This window comes from Camelus dromedarius, chromosome 31 (assembly GCF_036321535.1).
Source record: "Camelus dromedarius isolate mCamDro1 chromosome 31, mCamDro1.pat, whole genome shotgun sequence".
Taxonomy (NCBI): domain Eukaryota; kingdom Metazoa; phylum Chordata; class Mammalia; order Artiodactyla; family Camelidae; genus Camelus; species Camelus dromedarius.
The window spans coordinates 16,802,593-16,816,917 of NC_087466.1; the positions used below are offsets into that span (position 1 = coordinate 16,802,593).

The following is a 14,325-nucleotide window of genomic DNA, read 5'->3' on the forward strand; positions in this document are numbered from 1 at the left end:
CCAGCCCCCCGGCCTTGCCCCGTCCCCATGGACTTCAGCCCAGTGCTGTCCGGGCTTGGAGACCATGCTTCTGATCAGCACTGGGGGCGAGTTTCTTGCTGTGTGGACCCAGGAGAGACACCTTCAGTGTGGATTGACTTCTCCAGGAAGAGTCCCTGTTTGTGGGGTTGGTCGGGTTAAAAGCTAGTATGCGCCCTGTGAGAGACGAAGTTGCTCGTGGCCTTTTCACTCACGTTTGGCCCCAGACATCCAGGAAATGCTTCCCATGCTAAAAGGGAAAAGAAAATTCTTCCACTGGGCACTGGCCAGCATTGTGGCAGCCTCTGGGCACATCTTCCAGGCTCCCTGGGCGCAGCTCTATTCACTGAGATACCAGAACGTGCCAGGCCCAGGCTAACACCTTACACTCCTCATGACACCAGCACTGGCCCACTTCACAGATGGGGAAATGGGGGCTCCACACAGCTAAGCAGTTTCCCCAAGGTCAGGCAGCTAGCTGGGGTTCAAACCCAGGTCTGTGTGATTCCAAAGCCCAGCCCTTGGCCTGGCAGCTTCAGCAGACAGGGGTCTCCTGCTTCTCCGTGGAAGCTGAGTGAGGGCCAGGCCCTGACATCTGTCCCCAAGCAAGTCCTCTGCCTGGCTCTGACCAAACAGTGTGTGCACAGCTGTCCTCGGAGCTCCCTGACCTGAGGGCACTGACAGGGAGGGGCTGAGGAGACCCAGCCACAGAGAGGAGGTTTGCGAGACACCCAGAGGCACATTTGGACCAGCAGCAGGAGAGGGTTGCTCCTTGCCCATTGCCCTGTGCACAGAACCGTGGGTGCATCCATTTTAGTGCTCACTGAATGTACATGGGACACCTGGGCTCAGCAAGAGGCAGTGCCAAGGAAAACGGGGCCTGCTGTTGGGTCACATGGATGTGGGTCCCACAAGCCCGTGTGTCATTGTCAGCTTGCAGCTGTGAGGTGCCCTGAGTAGGATCTGCCTTTGATCTTTTCAAATCCCTGAAACTAGCCTGGAGGTCGGTACAATTACTGCCTCCAGTTGAGAGATGGAGGGGCCGAGGCCGGTCAGGAAGTGGAATGATTCCTTGAGGTGGGGTCACCCAGCTTATCCCCGGCCCCACGGGTTCAAGTCCAGTCTCCCAGCCCTCAGGCGAGTTCTCTCCACTCCACCGAGAAAGTCACGGTCAGGGGGCAGATGAGGTGCTGGTCCTGGTGGGGGCAGGACTGAGAGGCCCCGTCTGTCCCGCAGGCGGCTCCTTCCGCCACTTTCTGTGGCAGGTGTGCAAAGAGCTTCAGAGCTCCTCGCTCTCCCTCCTCCTGCTGTGCCCCAGCTCCGCCGTCAACAAGAGCAAGGTAAGATGCTGAGGCCCCAGCCGTCGGCTCCCTGAGGGGCGGTGGCTGGGCGCGTGCGCGCGTGTCCTCATCGGCTCTGGTCCTTTCACCAGGCTTCTGGCGGCACAGCTCTGAGACAGGGGCCTGCCTTGCAGGGGGTCCTTCCCGCCTCCTGTGGGTCACGTGGGCCGGGGACACATGTTCCAGGGGGAGCAGAGGCACACGTCAGTCACCTCGCCTCCGCCTCCACTTTCAGGGCAAGTACATCCTGACCCCAAGCCCCATCACCTACGGCGAGGAGCAGCTGCTGCACTTCCTGGGCCAGCTGCTGGGAATTGCGATCCGAGCAGATGTTCCTCTTCCCCTGGACCTCCTGCCCTCCTTCTGGAAGACGCTGGTGGGCGAGCCCCTGGACCCCGACCAGGACCTGCAGGAAGCAGACATACTCACCTACAATTATGTCAAGAAATTCGAGAGTGTAAGTGAAAAGCGTGTTTTCCCGGGGTGGCAGTGCCCTGTGGCCCACTGTCTGCTTAGGCCTCTGTGTCCCACCCGCAGACTGACGGGGCTCTCCCGAAAAACATTAGGGAGCCTGGGGCATCCCCGCTGGCCAGGCTTGCCTCACGGGGACAGGAGCCGCTGGCTTCCCTCCCTGTGGACAGCAGCAGACGGGGCGACCTGACCAGCCTGTGGGGCCTGTTAGGACACAGGGGTGAAGGGTTCCTGGCCACTGAATGAGCAGAGGTGTTGGGTGGGAACTGCTCCAAGTAGAGCCAGTTCCACTTTTAAGCGCTTGGTTTGAGGGCTTCGCGAGGAGCATGGGAGATCAGCTCCTGGGCCTCACCTGGGCAGGGCCTCACCTGGGCCAGGGCCTGGAGAACGGGGCTGTTTCTCCCTGCCCTGTGTGCTGGGACCCACAGACACAGCGACCACAGCAGTGTGTGACTGCCCCCCTCCACACGCAGGCCCGCCCACCTGTGCTCAGGGCTCAGGCTGCCACCACGTCCGCCCAGTGGCTCAGCAGAGTTGCCGAGGCCAGGCTGGGGCTCCCGTCCGTGGCCAGGGAGCGCCGAGCTACTCCCCGATTATGTGAGGCCCGTGCTGGAGGGCTGTGTTCAGAAGTCCTCACGGCAAGGCCAGGAGGGAGGTGAGGCTCAGAGAGGTCAGCTGGCTGGGAGCAGAGCCACCAGCAGGGCTCAGGTCTGTCCAGCTGGAAAGCCTGTGCTTTTTGGCCCCACACGCTCTCCTCAGAACAGAGACTGTCCCAGTGGAGCGTGGAGGTGGCCTCTGATCCAGCCCCCCCGCCTTGGGCCAATGGTGTTTGGCCTCCGGGGAGCAGACTTCGTGTCAGAGGAGGTGGCATCTGTCAGCAGAAGGAGATGTCAGCTGATCGGCCTCCCCCGACACAGACATGACAGGCCCTCTGAGGGGCCTCATTGCCGGACTCTCCATAGTCCCCTTAGCTGCCTCTTGACGGCAACGAATGCAGGGGAGCAGCAGAGCCGGGGTCCTGGATAGCAGTTGGCTTCTCAGCAGAAACAGCTGATGATGGATTGTCTAAAGGGTTAAAGCAGGACACCCCTCCCACTGTGGGCTTCGGGGTTCTGTCACTGCCAGGCGCTGCTCTGAGCAGTCTTCCCGGGGCTGTGGGTAGCGGCGAGGGCCTGAAGCGGGCAAGAGATGTAAGACGGTGTCCAGGCAGACAGCCCAGCCGAGGCTTCCGTCTGGAGGGGATGGGCAAGACCCCGGAGGGAGCCGGGGTACCAGAGCCAACAGGCCTTGTCCATGTGCCTAACCCTGCCACCTGCCCAAACAACACCCAGTGTTTGCCCAACTAGGGATGGGGTTCTGTCTTCCGGGGGCCTCGGGAGCCGGGCAGCAGTGAGCCCCACTCCGCCCCTTCCCTCCAGATCAACGACGAGACCGAGCTGGAGGCCCTGTGCGCCGAGATCGCCTCCCAGCACCTGGCCACCGAGAGCCCTGACGGGCCCAACAAGCCCTGCTGCCGGTTCACCTACCTGACCATGACGGGCGAGGAGGTGGAGCTGTGCAGCCGCGGCCGGCACATCCCTGTGGCGTGAGTGCACGGGGCCGAGGTCGGGCCGGGGGCTTCCTCCAGGGGGGTCATGAGGCAGGAGTTGGGGCACCAGGAGAGAGGGTGGAATATCTCAGTGGAAGGACCTTATTCAGAAACATGGACTCAGGCAGGTGACTCCCAGAGCAGGAGAGGAATTCATGAGCTGCCTGGTCTGGGAGATCTGGGTACCGGCCTGGGCCCCTCTGCCCAAGCGGGTTTGTACCCCCGGGCCCTGGAGCAGCCCACAGGGCATCGCCCCTCATCTGCGTCCCCAACACCCTGCAGGTGGGAGAACAAGGACATCTACGCGGCAGCCATCCGGAGCCTGCGGCTGCGGGAGCTACAGAACGTGGAGTGCGTGACGGCCGTGCGGGCGGGCCTGGGCGCCATCATCCCCCTGCAGCTTCTCACCACGCTCAGCCCGCTGGAGATGGAGCTGCGGACGTGCGGCCTCCCTTACATCAACCTCGAGTTCCTGAAGGTCGGTGGCCAGGCTGGGCGGGATTGGCAGGCGAGTCGGCAGTGGCCTGTCAGTACCTCCTGTGTCCCCGCACTCTGTCCCCCTACATGTGGGAGGCTCTGTGCTAACCCCTGTCTCTGCTGAGTAAACTGAAGCTGAGAGGTCACTTGCCCAAGGTCACCCAGCCAGGGAGCGGTAGAGTCAAACTTGGGGCCCGAATCACCTGCCTCCAGAGCCCGTGAATTAAGGTGAAGCACATTTTTGCCGAGCCTCCTGCATGCCTCAGCCAGGCCGGCCCTTGCCTGTGCCAGTGGGGAGGCCTTGCCCAAGTGACTTCACCTACTGGGAATCGTGACAGGACCCGCCCAGTGGGGTCAGTGGGGGACGGGGCCTAGTGCACAGGCCACGGTCACACAGACACAGTTACAGCTCTCTGTGGGCCTGGCCACCACTGTACTCTCCCCGTGTCCTGCGGCCATCGTTTCTCTGCTGCACCCTGCCCCGGGATTGGGCCCGGCCTGGGGGGCACTGGGTTAGCAGAGGGCCAGGCCCGCTTACGTCTGGGGATCTCTCTTCCCCAGGCCCACACCATGTACCAGGTGGGGCTGATGGAGACGGACCAGCACATCGAGTTCTTCTGGGGGGCACTGGAGATGTTTGCCCAGGAGGAGCTGTGCAAGTTCATCAAGTTTGCCTGCAACCAGGAGCGCATCCCGTTCACCTGCCCCTGCAAAGACGGGGGCCCCGACACAGCCCATGTGCCCCCGTACCCCATGAAGATTGCCCCCCCGGATGGCACAGCAGGTACTGGCCCCCCCGGTTATGTTCCAAGTGGGGACACACATGCCCCTCTGTTTGGAGCCAGGGCTGCTAGGCCTTGCACGAGGGGGGAGAGCAATGGACGGGGACCCCCAAACACCAAAGCCCAAAAGTAAATGAGGGAAAGGCCAAGGGAGGGAGGTCAGAGGTCATGTGCTTCTCAAACTTGACCTTCACCAAGTGGCAGAACAGGCTTGATGTTGACACGTCTTCTGAAATTTTAAAAAGCTACAAATCCAGAAATGTTTTGATCTTCTAACTTTTTAAATGCAGCAAAATAATTAAATTTTAAAAATCAAAACAAAACTCCTTGCTGGCCAAACCTGCCTGCAGCCAGATTCTGTCACAAGTCAGCAACCTGCTGCCTGTGCTGTACGGGGTGGTTACGGGTCTGCCCTTTCCTCCCCCAGACTCTCCCCCTGCCCCGCCCTGCAGGCCCTCGTCCCTCTCCTGCTGGGCCTCGGGGTTAGCTTGCATCCGCCCAGAAAGGCAAACCTGGAGGCGGAGGGGCCAGCCAGGCCTCTGTGGGACCCGGGCCCACACTAACGCCGGCCGATGTCTCTCCTGTAGGCTCCCCAGACTCTCGGTACATCCGAGTGGAGACCTGCATGTTCATGATCAAGCTTCCCCAGTACTCCTCGCTGGAAATCATGCTGGAGAAACTTCGTTGTGCCATCCACTACCGCGAAGACCCACTGAGTGGCTGAGGGGAGGAAGCCCGAGTTAGGCTGTCACCAAGGCACCGCTCCACCGGCCTGGGAAGCCTGCCGCTGCGGGCACTTCCCTCCGGGGCCCTGCGTGAGGAGTTGGCGACATTTTGCTTTTCCAAACTTTTGTCCACATTCCGGGGCCTCGTGGAAGACTTACCCTTATGTATTTGTATGTTTCGTGGTGGGTCGGTTCTTTTGCTACCTGTTTGTGGTATGTTTGTAGGATAGTTTAGGTCCCAGTTTGTGTCTCATTTGATCTTCCTGGACATTGTCCTTCGTGGCCACTGGATTCTGATGCCCCGATGCCTCAGCTGGTTCCACATCATAGAACCACCCAGCAGGAAGCTGGTAGTGAGACGCCCTCGGCCCACAGAGTGTCCTGCTCCTTCTGCAGCGCGTCACCACAGGCTTGCCGTGCCCGTCCGCCCCGAGCTGGAGGTTCTCCTGGACGCGGCTCCTGCAGGCCTCCTTCCACCTCGAAATGGTTGGGCTAGTTCCCCAAACATGGGAGACGCGCCCAGGGAGCTCTGTGTGTTCATCTTCGGGCTTTAGAACCTTGTTTATGGTCTGGGTTTTTTCTGAGGAAAAGCCCACAGTGGTTCCCCTGTCCCTTCCCACCCAGACAGCCCTCTCTGCTCTCCGACTCTTCTGGGCCCTGGTCCGACAGGTTCCCGCTGAGTGCTGTTCAGGACCAGAAGACCAAAGGGTAGAGTTACCAGCTGCACCTCAGTTCAGGAGTTGGAGGCACAGTGCTCAGGTGGGGGCCTTCTCCCGAGACTCTGATTGAACAGGAAAGCACACGATTCAAGCCTGCCCCACTTGCGTACTCAGAAATGGCCCAGCCTCGCTGCAGATTTTGTGATGTGAGGAACAGAGGAAAGGGCCACATCCCATTTTAACAAGAGCTCTCTGAGATGCTCTGCCCATTTGAGGTCTGCGTCCATGACTAAGACCTTCAAGTCCAGATGGAGACACCGGGGGTCCTTCCGCCCCTCTAGCCAGGCCTGCCGTGCGGCCCCTCCCCGCCCCACGTGTGTGTGTGCCAGGGCTGAGCTGCTCCAGGCTCACCCACTGCCCCAAAAGTGCATTCGTGCCCCAAATAGGTCTTTGTCCAATGGTACTTTGTTCGAGAGCAGCATATGCCGTCTTGTTGGACACTGTCATTTTGGGCCTTGCCAGTTCTCGCAAAATCGCGTCACTGTATTTATTGTACAATATTGTGAATAGTGGGAGCTCTGAGTGAGTGCTGTCTAGGAGGCTTTGGAGTGTGAATGCTGGTGAGAGAAAGAGGGTGTGCTCCTCCTTTCTCTGCTGTGGCCCTGGCCTGTCGGAAAGATGTGTGGATTTTAGAGTTAGAGCCATTAGCATCCATCTCCTCCCTGTTATTCTTAGGAAATGCGTTAAGGACCATTGTAGAAAAGATTCCCAGACCTAAGGAAAAGATAAACCGGGATGAATCGTTCGTTGCATCAGTTACATTTGATGCAGGAGCAGTCACGTCCGGAGGTGAGTGCCTGCAAGCAGCTGCCCTGCTTGGAAGGAAGACGGTCGGCCGCTCCCTCCCGGGGGCCACAGCCCCCTTGACTGGGGGTCACGTCAGGAGGTCATCCTGACAATAAGGATCCTCTTATTTCATTTCTGCATAATGATGAAATGGCCTCTGGATTTATTAGAAGTGGTTTTTCCTCCTCGTACTTTTAAATCTTGTTCCCCCCATCCTTCCTATCCCTTGGATGGACTCAGAATTGTCAGCTACCTCCCCAAGAGGGGTTTGGTGAGCTTCTGTTGGCCCATCACTGGACTAGATCTGCTGCTAACGTGACTGCTTCTCCCAGAGAGCACATTGAGGTCCAGACAGATCCAAACCTTGGCCCTAAAAAACGTGTGCTGTAAAGTTACTTGATGTATATTTATTATAATTATTTATGGTTGCATTTAACAAACTTTTCATTCAATTTGATGCCATTTACACCACTGCTGTGTAAAGGAAGCTCACGACAGGAAAAGTTGCACCAATAAATAACCTTCATCTAATTTTGATTGACCTTGAGCGCTGTGTGGTCGTCATGCACTCTTGCTGAGAAGACTCAAAGGCCAGTGCGCTCGGCTGGCTCTGATGCTTGAGGGTCGCCAGGAGGCCAGGAATTAAAAGTGTTTCTAATCATTATGGTCTCTGCACTCGGAGCGATTCTTGCCCCACGCGCTTACCGACTGCTCGGCACCCCGAGTCTCTGTCTTCGTATAGAAAGCTGGATTGACAGGATGGAAATCCGAGGTCAGAGGTAAGCCTGGCCCTGCAGGTTCTGCCCGCTCCTTGTCCTGGCGCTGGTCTCTGCTCCTGTGCCGGTGTGAGGCCTTTCCTCAAGTGAGCTGTTGCTCCAGTAAAGTCCGGGCCTTTCTGAGCCCACGTGTCCTCCCTCGGCACAGGCAGGGATTTAGAACTACTTCTTGCAAAAGGAAAGTTCACAGAAGAGGTGAGGACTTATCAGCTCCACGCTGCTTTCCAAGATTGACTCTGCCCTCTTCTTGCTCCTGTGTCCATCCCAGACATACTCCTGACCACACACACAGATATACACACACACACACCCCTGTGGTCTGCATTCAGGAAAACCCAGCCAGTCTCCCTGACTCATTTATCACCTCCCCGTGTTCTGTGGGAGCCCTCACTCAGACCCACTTCATTCTCACTCTCTTGACTCCATTAGTCAGTGCTCACTTTTAGCGAATGCGTTCTACGTATGTCTTTATTACACAAAGAGCAAGAACCCTCTCAGATGAGGAACAAGCAACTTTCCCTTCTTCTCATGTCTGTCTTCAGGGTGCTAGAAACGGAGCAAAAGTGACCACTCAGAGCAGAGAGATGACCTCTGTCAGACATGCGCAGCTGGGGCGTGAGTTACCTCTGCCCTCCGAGCACAGCAAGGACTCTCCTGCTGTCTGGGATGGTGGAGGAGGCCATCTCCTTTTTAACAAGTTGCCTCTTTATATATAAAAAGTATACTGTATATATTTTTATATATATACACACACACACACACACTCAAAATATGTACAGAATTACACCATCCAATAATGAAGATATCTATCCTCATTAGTTATTAGGGGAATGCAAATTAAAATCACAACAAGGTATATATACTGCACCACCACCAAAAGAGCTAGAAAGACAATACCATGGTTGGGAAAGATGTGGAGCCAACAAAACACTCCCCCACTGCTGAGGAAATGTATCGGACAACTGCTTTGGAAAACTGGTGCTGTCTATGCACTTCCTCTGTGACCAGCAATTCCACTCCTAAATGTAAATCCAACAGAAATACGTCACCAAGACACGTTTCCAAAACATACAGACAGCTTATACAGCTCAACAACAAAAAGAACCCAATCAAAAAACGGGCAGAAGACCTAAACAAACATTTCTCCAAAGAAGACATACAGATGGCCAACAGGCACATGAAAAAGTGCTCAGTGCTGCTGATTATCAGAGAAATGCAAATCAAAACAACAACGAGGTATCACCTCACACCAGTCAGAATGGCCATGACCAAAAAGTACACGAACAATAAATGCCGGTTGCTGTTAATAGCGGGGTGTATGTGTCTTTTTGAGTCAATGTTTTTGTTTTTCTGATATATGCCCAGGAGTGGAACTGCTGGGCCATGTGATGGTTCTATTTTAAGATTTTTGAGAAACCTCCACATTGTTTTCCACAGTGGCTGCACCAATTTACGTTCCCGCTAACAGCATACAAGGGTTCCCTCTTCTCCACATACTTGCCAACATTTGTTATTTGTGTTCTTTTTGATGATGGCCATTCTGACAAGTGTGAGATGATCTCTCATTGTGATTTTGATCTGCATTTCCCTGATGTTAGTGATGTTGAGCAACTTTTCATGTTCCTGTGAGCCATCTGCGCTTCCTCTTTTGGAGAAATGTCTGTTCAGTTCTGCCCGTATTTTAAGTGGGTGGGTTGGTTGGTTGGTTGTTTGCCTTTTAACTGAAATACCGTTGATGTAATACGTTAGTTTCTGGTGTGCAGCGTGGATGGACTCGGAGGGCGTTACACTAGTGAAGTCAGACAAAGACAAATACTGTAAGATATCACTTAAATCTAAAAACACAACAAACTAGTGAATATAACAGAAAAGAGACTCACAGCTGTAGAGAAGGAACTAGTGGTTACTAGAGGGGAGAGGGAAGGGGAGGGGCAAGATGAAGGTGGAGGATGAAGAGGTACAAATTATCAGGTATAAAATAAGCTACAAGAATGTACTATACAGCATGGGGAATAGAGCTAATGTTTTATAACTGTAAATGGAGTATAGCCTTTAAAAATTTGTGAATCACTATTGTGTACCTGTAACATATAATATTGTACAAACTACTATATATAAAACATAACAAGGTCCCACTGTGTTGCATAGGGAACTATATTCAATACCTTGTAAATAACCTATAATGAAAAATATAAAAAATACGAAAAAATATATAACTGAATCACTATGCTGTACACCAGAAACTAACACAACATTGTGAATCAACTACAATAAAAAATTTTAAATGATCAGTCTAAGAGAGTCAACATCCAACTGTAATTGGAATTCTGCAAAGGAGAACATAGAAGAGAAATTACCAAAATTATAAGAAAAATCTGAAAAACTCAAGAGGACGAGTTTCTAGACAAAGTGCTCACTAAGTGTCTTTGAATGGAAAAAGAAACTACCAACACAGAACACAGGGAAAGTTCAAAATACCAGGGACAGGTATTCTAAAAAGCTTCAAGGCAAAAAGTCAGTTACATTCAAATCAGAATGACATCAGACTTTATAACAACCTAGAAAGTAAAAGTAATGCTTTCAACACACTTCTAATTCTAGCCAATGTAGATGAACAGAAACCAGACTTACCCTCCCCTTCTAAAAGGACAAAAACAAAAACAAACAAACAAACAAAAATGACAAGTATACAGTTCTTAAGACCATCAGGCTTGAAAGACAGAGATCTGAGAAAAGAAACAAAGTGGGCTCTACCATTGCCTCTGCTTGTGGTCGGGGTAGTTTTCAGTAAGCAGCAAAGGGAGGGGAAAGCCAGGGTGGAACCCAACCGTCCCCCTGAGCTGAGAAGACAAGGCATCTAAGGAGACCAAAGCAGCTAGCATACAGGGCAGAGGAGCAAAAAGGAAAGAATTCACAGAGAGAGAACTCTGTCGCTCTGCTGAGAATCCCACTCAAGTATGCAGCTGAGTACTGAAAAGCTCATGAATTAAGGAAACTGCCAGAGGCTGGGGAAAGAACCAGCCCAAACAGATTAGAGCCGGGGAAGAACGAGATACAGTTCCTGTTTCCACCAGCCAGAGTGAAAAACAGTTTATGGGACATCAGTTTTGCCTTAGTCTTGGAGAAAAACTAGCCCTAGGCTAATCACTGCTCAGGCCCTACCTAAGAAAGCTTACAAGTTTGTTCTAGAAGGGTCAAACTGTTTCCAAGTAACCAAATATGAGAAACAAAGCTCAAGAATATTTATAGGAATACAAAAATAGCCAGCACCCAAGTAGATAAAATTCAGAAATATCTCGCATCCAATCAAAACCCATCAGACGTGCAAAGCAGCAGCAAAAGCACCCAGAAAGTATACAAATGATAAATTAATAGTCAGGGGCATTAAAACAATTATTAGAGCCATATTTTATATGTTTAAGAAGCTAGAAACAATGAGCATATTAAGTAGAGACATGGGAAATAAAAAACCTAAACTGAACTTTCAGAGATGAAAATTGTAATGTCTGAGATGAAAACTACACTGGATGGATTAACAACGGATAGGACTACAGAAGATTTAGTGAACCTGGAGACATGGAATAGAAACTATCCATCTGAACACAGAAAAAAGAATCCAAAAAAGTGAAGAGCATCAATAGCCATGGGACAAGTTTATGCAGCCTAATGGATGTGTAAATAGAATCCCCCAGAGGGGGAAATGGGGAAAGAAGGAAAAAAATCTGAAGAAATAATGGCTGAAATATGATTGAAAACTATAAACTCAAGGATGCAAGAAGCTTAATGAACTTAAAGCACAAAAAACAAAGAGATGGGTGCTGGTGATGGTTGCAGAATAATGTGAATATACTTAGCGCCACGGAAGGGTACAAAGGCACACTGCAACCAAATTGCTTAATATCAGTGATAAATAATATCTGAAAAACACCCCTCAAAAGACACATTATGTACAGAGGAACAAAGATAAAGATGGTAGACTTCTCACTGGAACCAGTGCAAGTAAGAAAACAGTAGAGCAACATATTTAAAATCAGGGGGAGGGGTGGGGAGGAGCTATAGCTGGCAAAAATATCTTTCAAATAGGGAAGGAGAGAATAGGCAAGTACCTAGAGATGGAGATCAGGTTAGTAGTTGGGGAGTAAGGGCTTAGTGGGTATGGGGCTTCCTTCTGAGATGAAAAGTCTCCAATTAGATAGTGGTGATGGTTGCACAACACTGAATGTACTTAGTGCCGCCTAACTGTACACTTTAAAATAACTGAAATGTAAAATTTCATGTTAGATGTATTTTACCACAATTTTTTATACGTGAAGGAGAAAGAAAGCCCTTTTCAGACACACAAAAGCTGAGCTGCACCACAACGAAGTTAAAGGAAGTAATTCAAGCAGGAGGGAAACACCAGATGGAAATCTGGATCAGCAGAAAGAAAAAATACCAAAATAATGACTACAGGAGTAAACGCAAAAGACATCTTTCCTATTTAAATCTCTTTAAAGATAACTGACTTTTTAAACAGAACAACAGTGTGTTGGGGACTTATAACAAATACAGAAATAACTGTGTGACAGTAGCACCGAGGCTGGGAACCATGCTGTGGTAATACTAAATATGAAGTGGCATACTATCGCTTAAAGCTAGACTGAGGTAAGTTAAAGGTGTATGCTGTAAGTCCCATAACAACTACTTAAATAATACAATAAACAGTGATCACTAATAAGCCAGCAAAGGAGATAAAATGCAATCATAAAAGTATTCAAAAGAAAACAGAAAAAGAGATAAAAGGAAATAACACGAGGCAGAGAAAATGATGTATTTAAACCCAATCATATCAATAATCACATTAAATGTAAATGGCCTATACACCTCAATTAAAAGACAGATTATCAGATTGGCCCCCAAACCAAAATCATAACCAAAAGAAACTGACTTTAAATACACAGATACAAATAGGATAAAACTGAAAGATGGAAAAAGATGTCTATGCTAACACTAAGAAAGCTGAGAAATGTTAATATTAATTATTGAGATTTCTATGTTAACATCAAAGTATATTTCAGAGCAAATATTAAAAAGAATACAGGTCATTTCATAATAATAAAAAGGCTGATTAAATAAAAGCATAACTATCATAAGTTATTGCAGATCTAATAACAGGAGTTGAAAATAATGGAACAAAAATTATAGAATTATAAGGAAAGACAGACAATCCTCAATTATAACAAGAAATTTCAAACAGCCCCTCCCCCAGTAATATACAGAACAAGGAAACAGACACTATCGGTAAGGATATAAACCATTGTTGACCTACCTGCCATTTATATAACACTCATCCAACTGGAAGAGAATGCACATTGTTTTCAAGTACATACAGAACATTTATGGCCTGGAGAATACTCTAGGGATTAAAAAAAACAAGTCTCAATAAATTTTAAAAGATTGAGTTCATACAAAGTATGTTTTCTGACCACAGTGAAATTAAATTAGAAAGAATAACAAAAACAAATCTGGGAAATATCCAAGTATTTGGAAACTAAGTTGTACACTATTAAATAGCCCATAGGTCAAAGAAGAAATCAAAGTATTTTGAACTGAATGAAATGAAGACACATCAAACTTGGTGAGATGCAGATAAAACAATTCTTAGAGGGGAATTTCTAGCACCAAACCGTTATATTAAAAAGGAAGGTCTCAAATCAGTGACCTCAATTTTGACCTTAACTTTGACCTTAAGAAACTAGAAAAATTAAAAATTAAGCTCAAAGTAAGCAGAAGAAGTAATAAAAATCAGAATGGAGGTCAATTAAATGAAAGCAAAAAAACAGTGAAGGAAGTCAATGGAACCAAAGTTGATAAATGTAGTAAAAATAAAAACTGATAAATCTCTAACACAGTGGTTGCCATGCTATGGCCTATAATCCCGCTGTTTTTGTAAATAAAGTTTTATTAGAAGTCTCACCCATTTATTTGTTAGTGTATTGTCCATGGCTGTGTTAGCTCTACAACAGCGTTGTTAAGTAGTTGCCATAGACACAATACAGATTGCAGAACCTTAAATATTTACTATTTGGCCTTTAGGAAAGAGTTTGGAGATCCTTGCTCTAGCCAAACACATCCAGAAAAGGGAAAAGACACAAATTACCAACATCAGAAATGACAGAGGTGACATCACTACAAATTTTAGATTTTTTTTTTAGTAAGGAAATACTAAGACTATCTTTATGTCACTAAATTAAACAACTGACTGAAATGGACAATTGCCTTGAAAGACACAAACCATCAAAGTTCACCTGAGAAGAAACTGATAATCTGAATAGCCCTGGACCTGTTCTTTTAATTGAGGTATAGTTAACACATTACATACAGTGGAGTGATTTTGAGAATATACTGTTAAAGTGAAAAAAGCAAAGTTCACGAGTGTTTATAATTTGCTACCTCTGGTGTAAGAGAGAAGAGTAAATAAGAAAATACACATGTATTTGGTTATTTTGGCAAAAAAAAAAAAAAGAGGAAAAGATTTGGAAAAAGAAAAAACAAGAATAAAACAGAAACTAGTAAGATGGGTTGCCCACAGACAGTAGGTGGAAACAAGGTGAAAGGATGGAGATGCTGAATGGAGGTGGAAGGTATGAAGGCTGGTGACACT

At 49.2% G+C, this 14,325-nt stretch overlaps 1 protein-coding gene across 9 annotated transcripts in view; it reads left to right on the forward strand.

Annotated features, from left to right (window-relative positions):
- The window catches only part of HECTD4 (HECT domain E3 ubiquitin protein ligase 4), a 164,410-nt gene extending 156,973 nt beyond the window's left edge, over positions 1-7,437 (forward strand). For all 9 annotated transcript variants that reach the window (XM_031442742.2, XM_031442744.2, XM_031442743.2 and 6 more), the window contains exons 71-76: positions 1,255-1,358; positions 1,594-1,815; positions 3,248-3,414; positions 3,700-3,895; positions 4,456-4,678; positions 5,264-7,437. In XM_031442742.2, the coding sequence (XP_031298602.2) occupies positions 1,255-1,358; positions 1,594-1,815; positions 3,248-3,414; positions 3,700-3,895; positions 4,456-4,678; positions 5,264-5,400 (1,049 nt within the window). In that variant the 3' untranslated portion in view covers positions 5,401-7,437. The remainder of the gene's footprint in view (positions 1-1,254; positions 1,359-1,593; positions 1,816-3,247; positions 3,415-3,699; positions 3,896-4,455; positions 4,679-5,263) is intronic.
- The last annotated feature ends 6,888 nt before the right edge of the window (positions 7,438-14,325 follow it).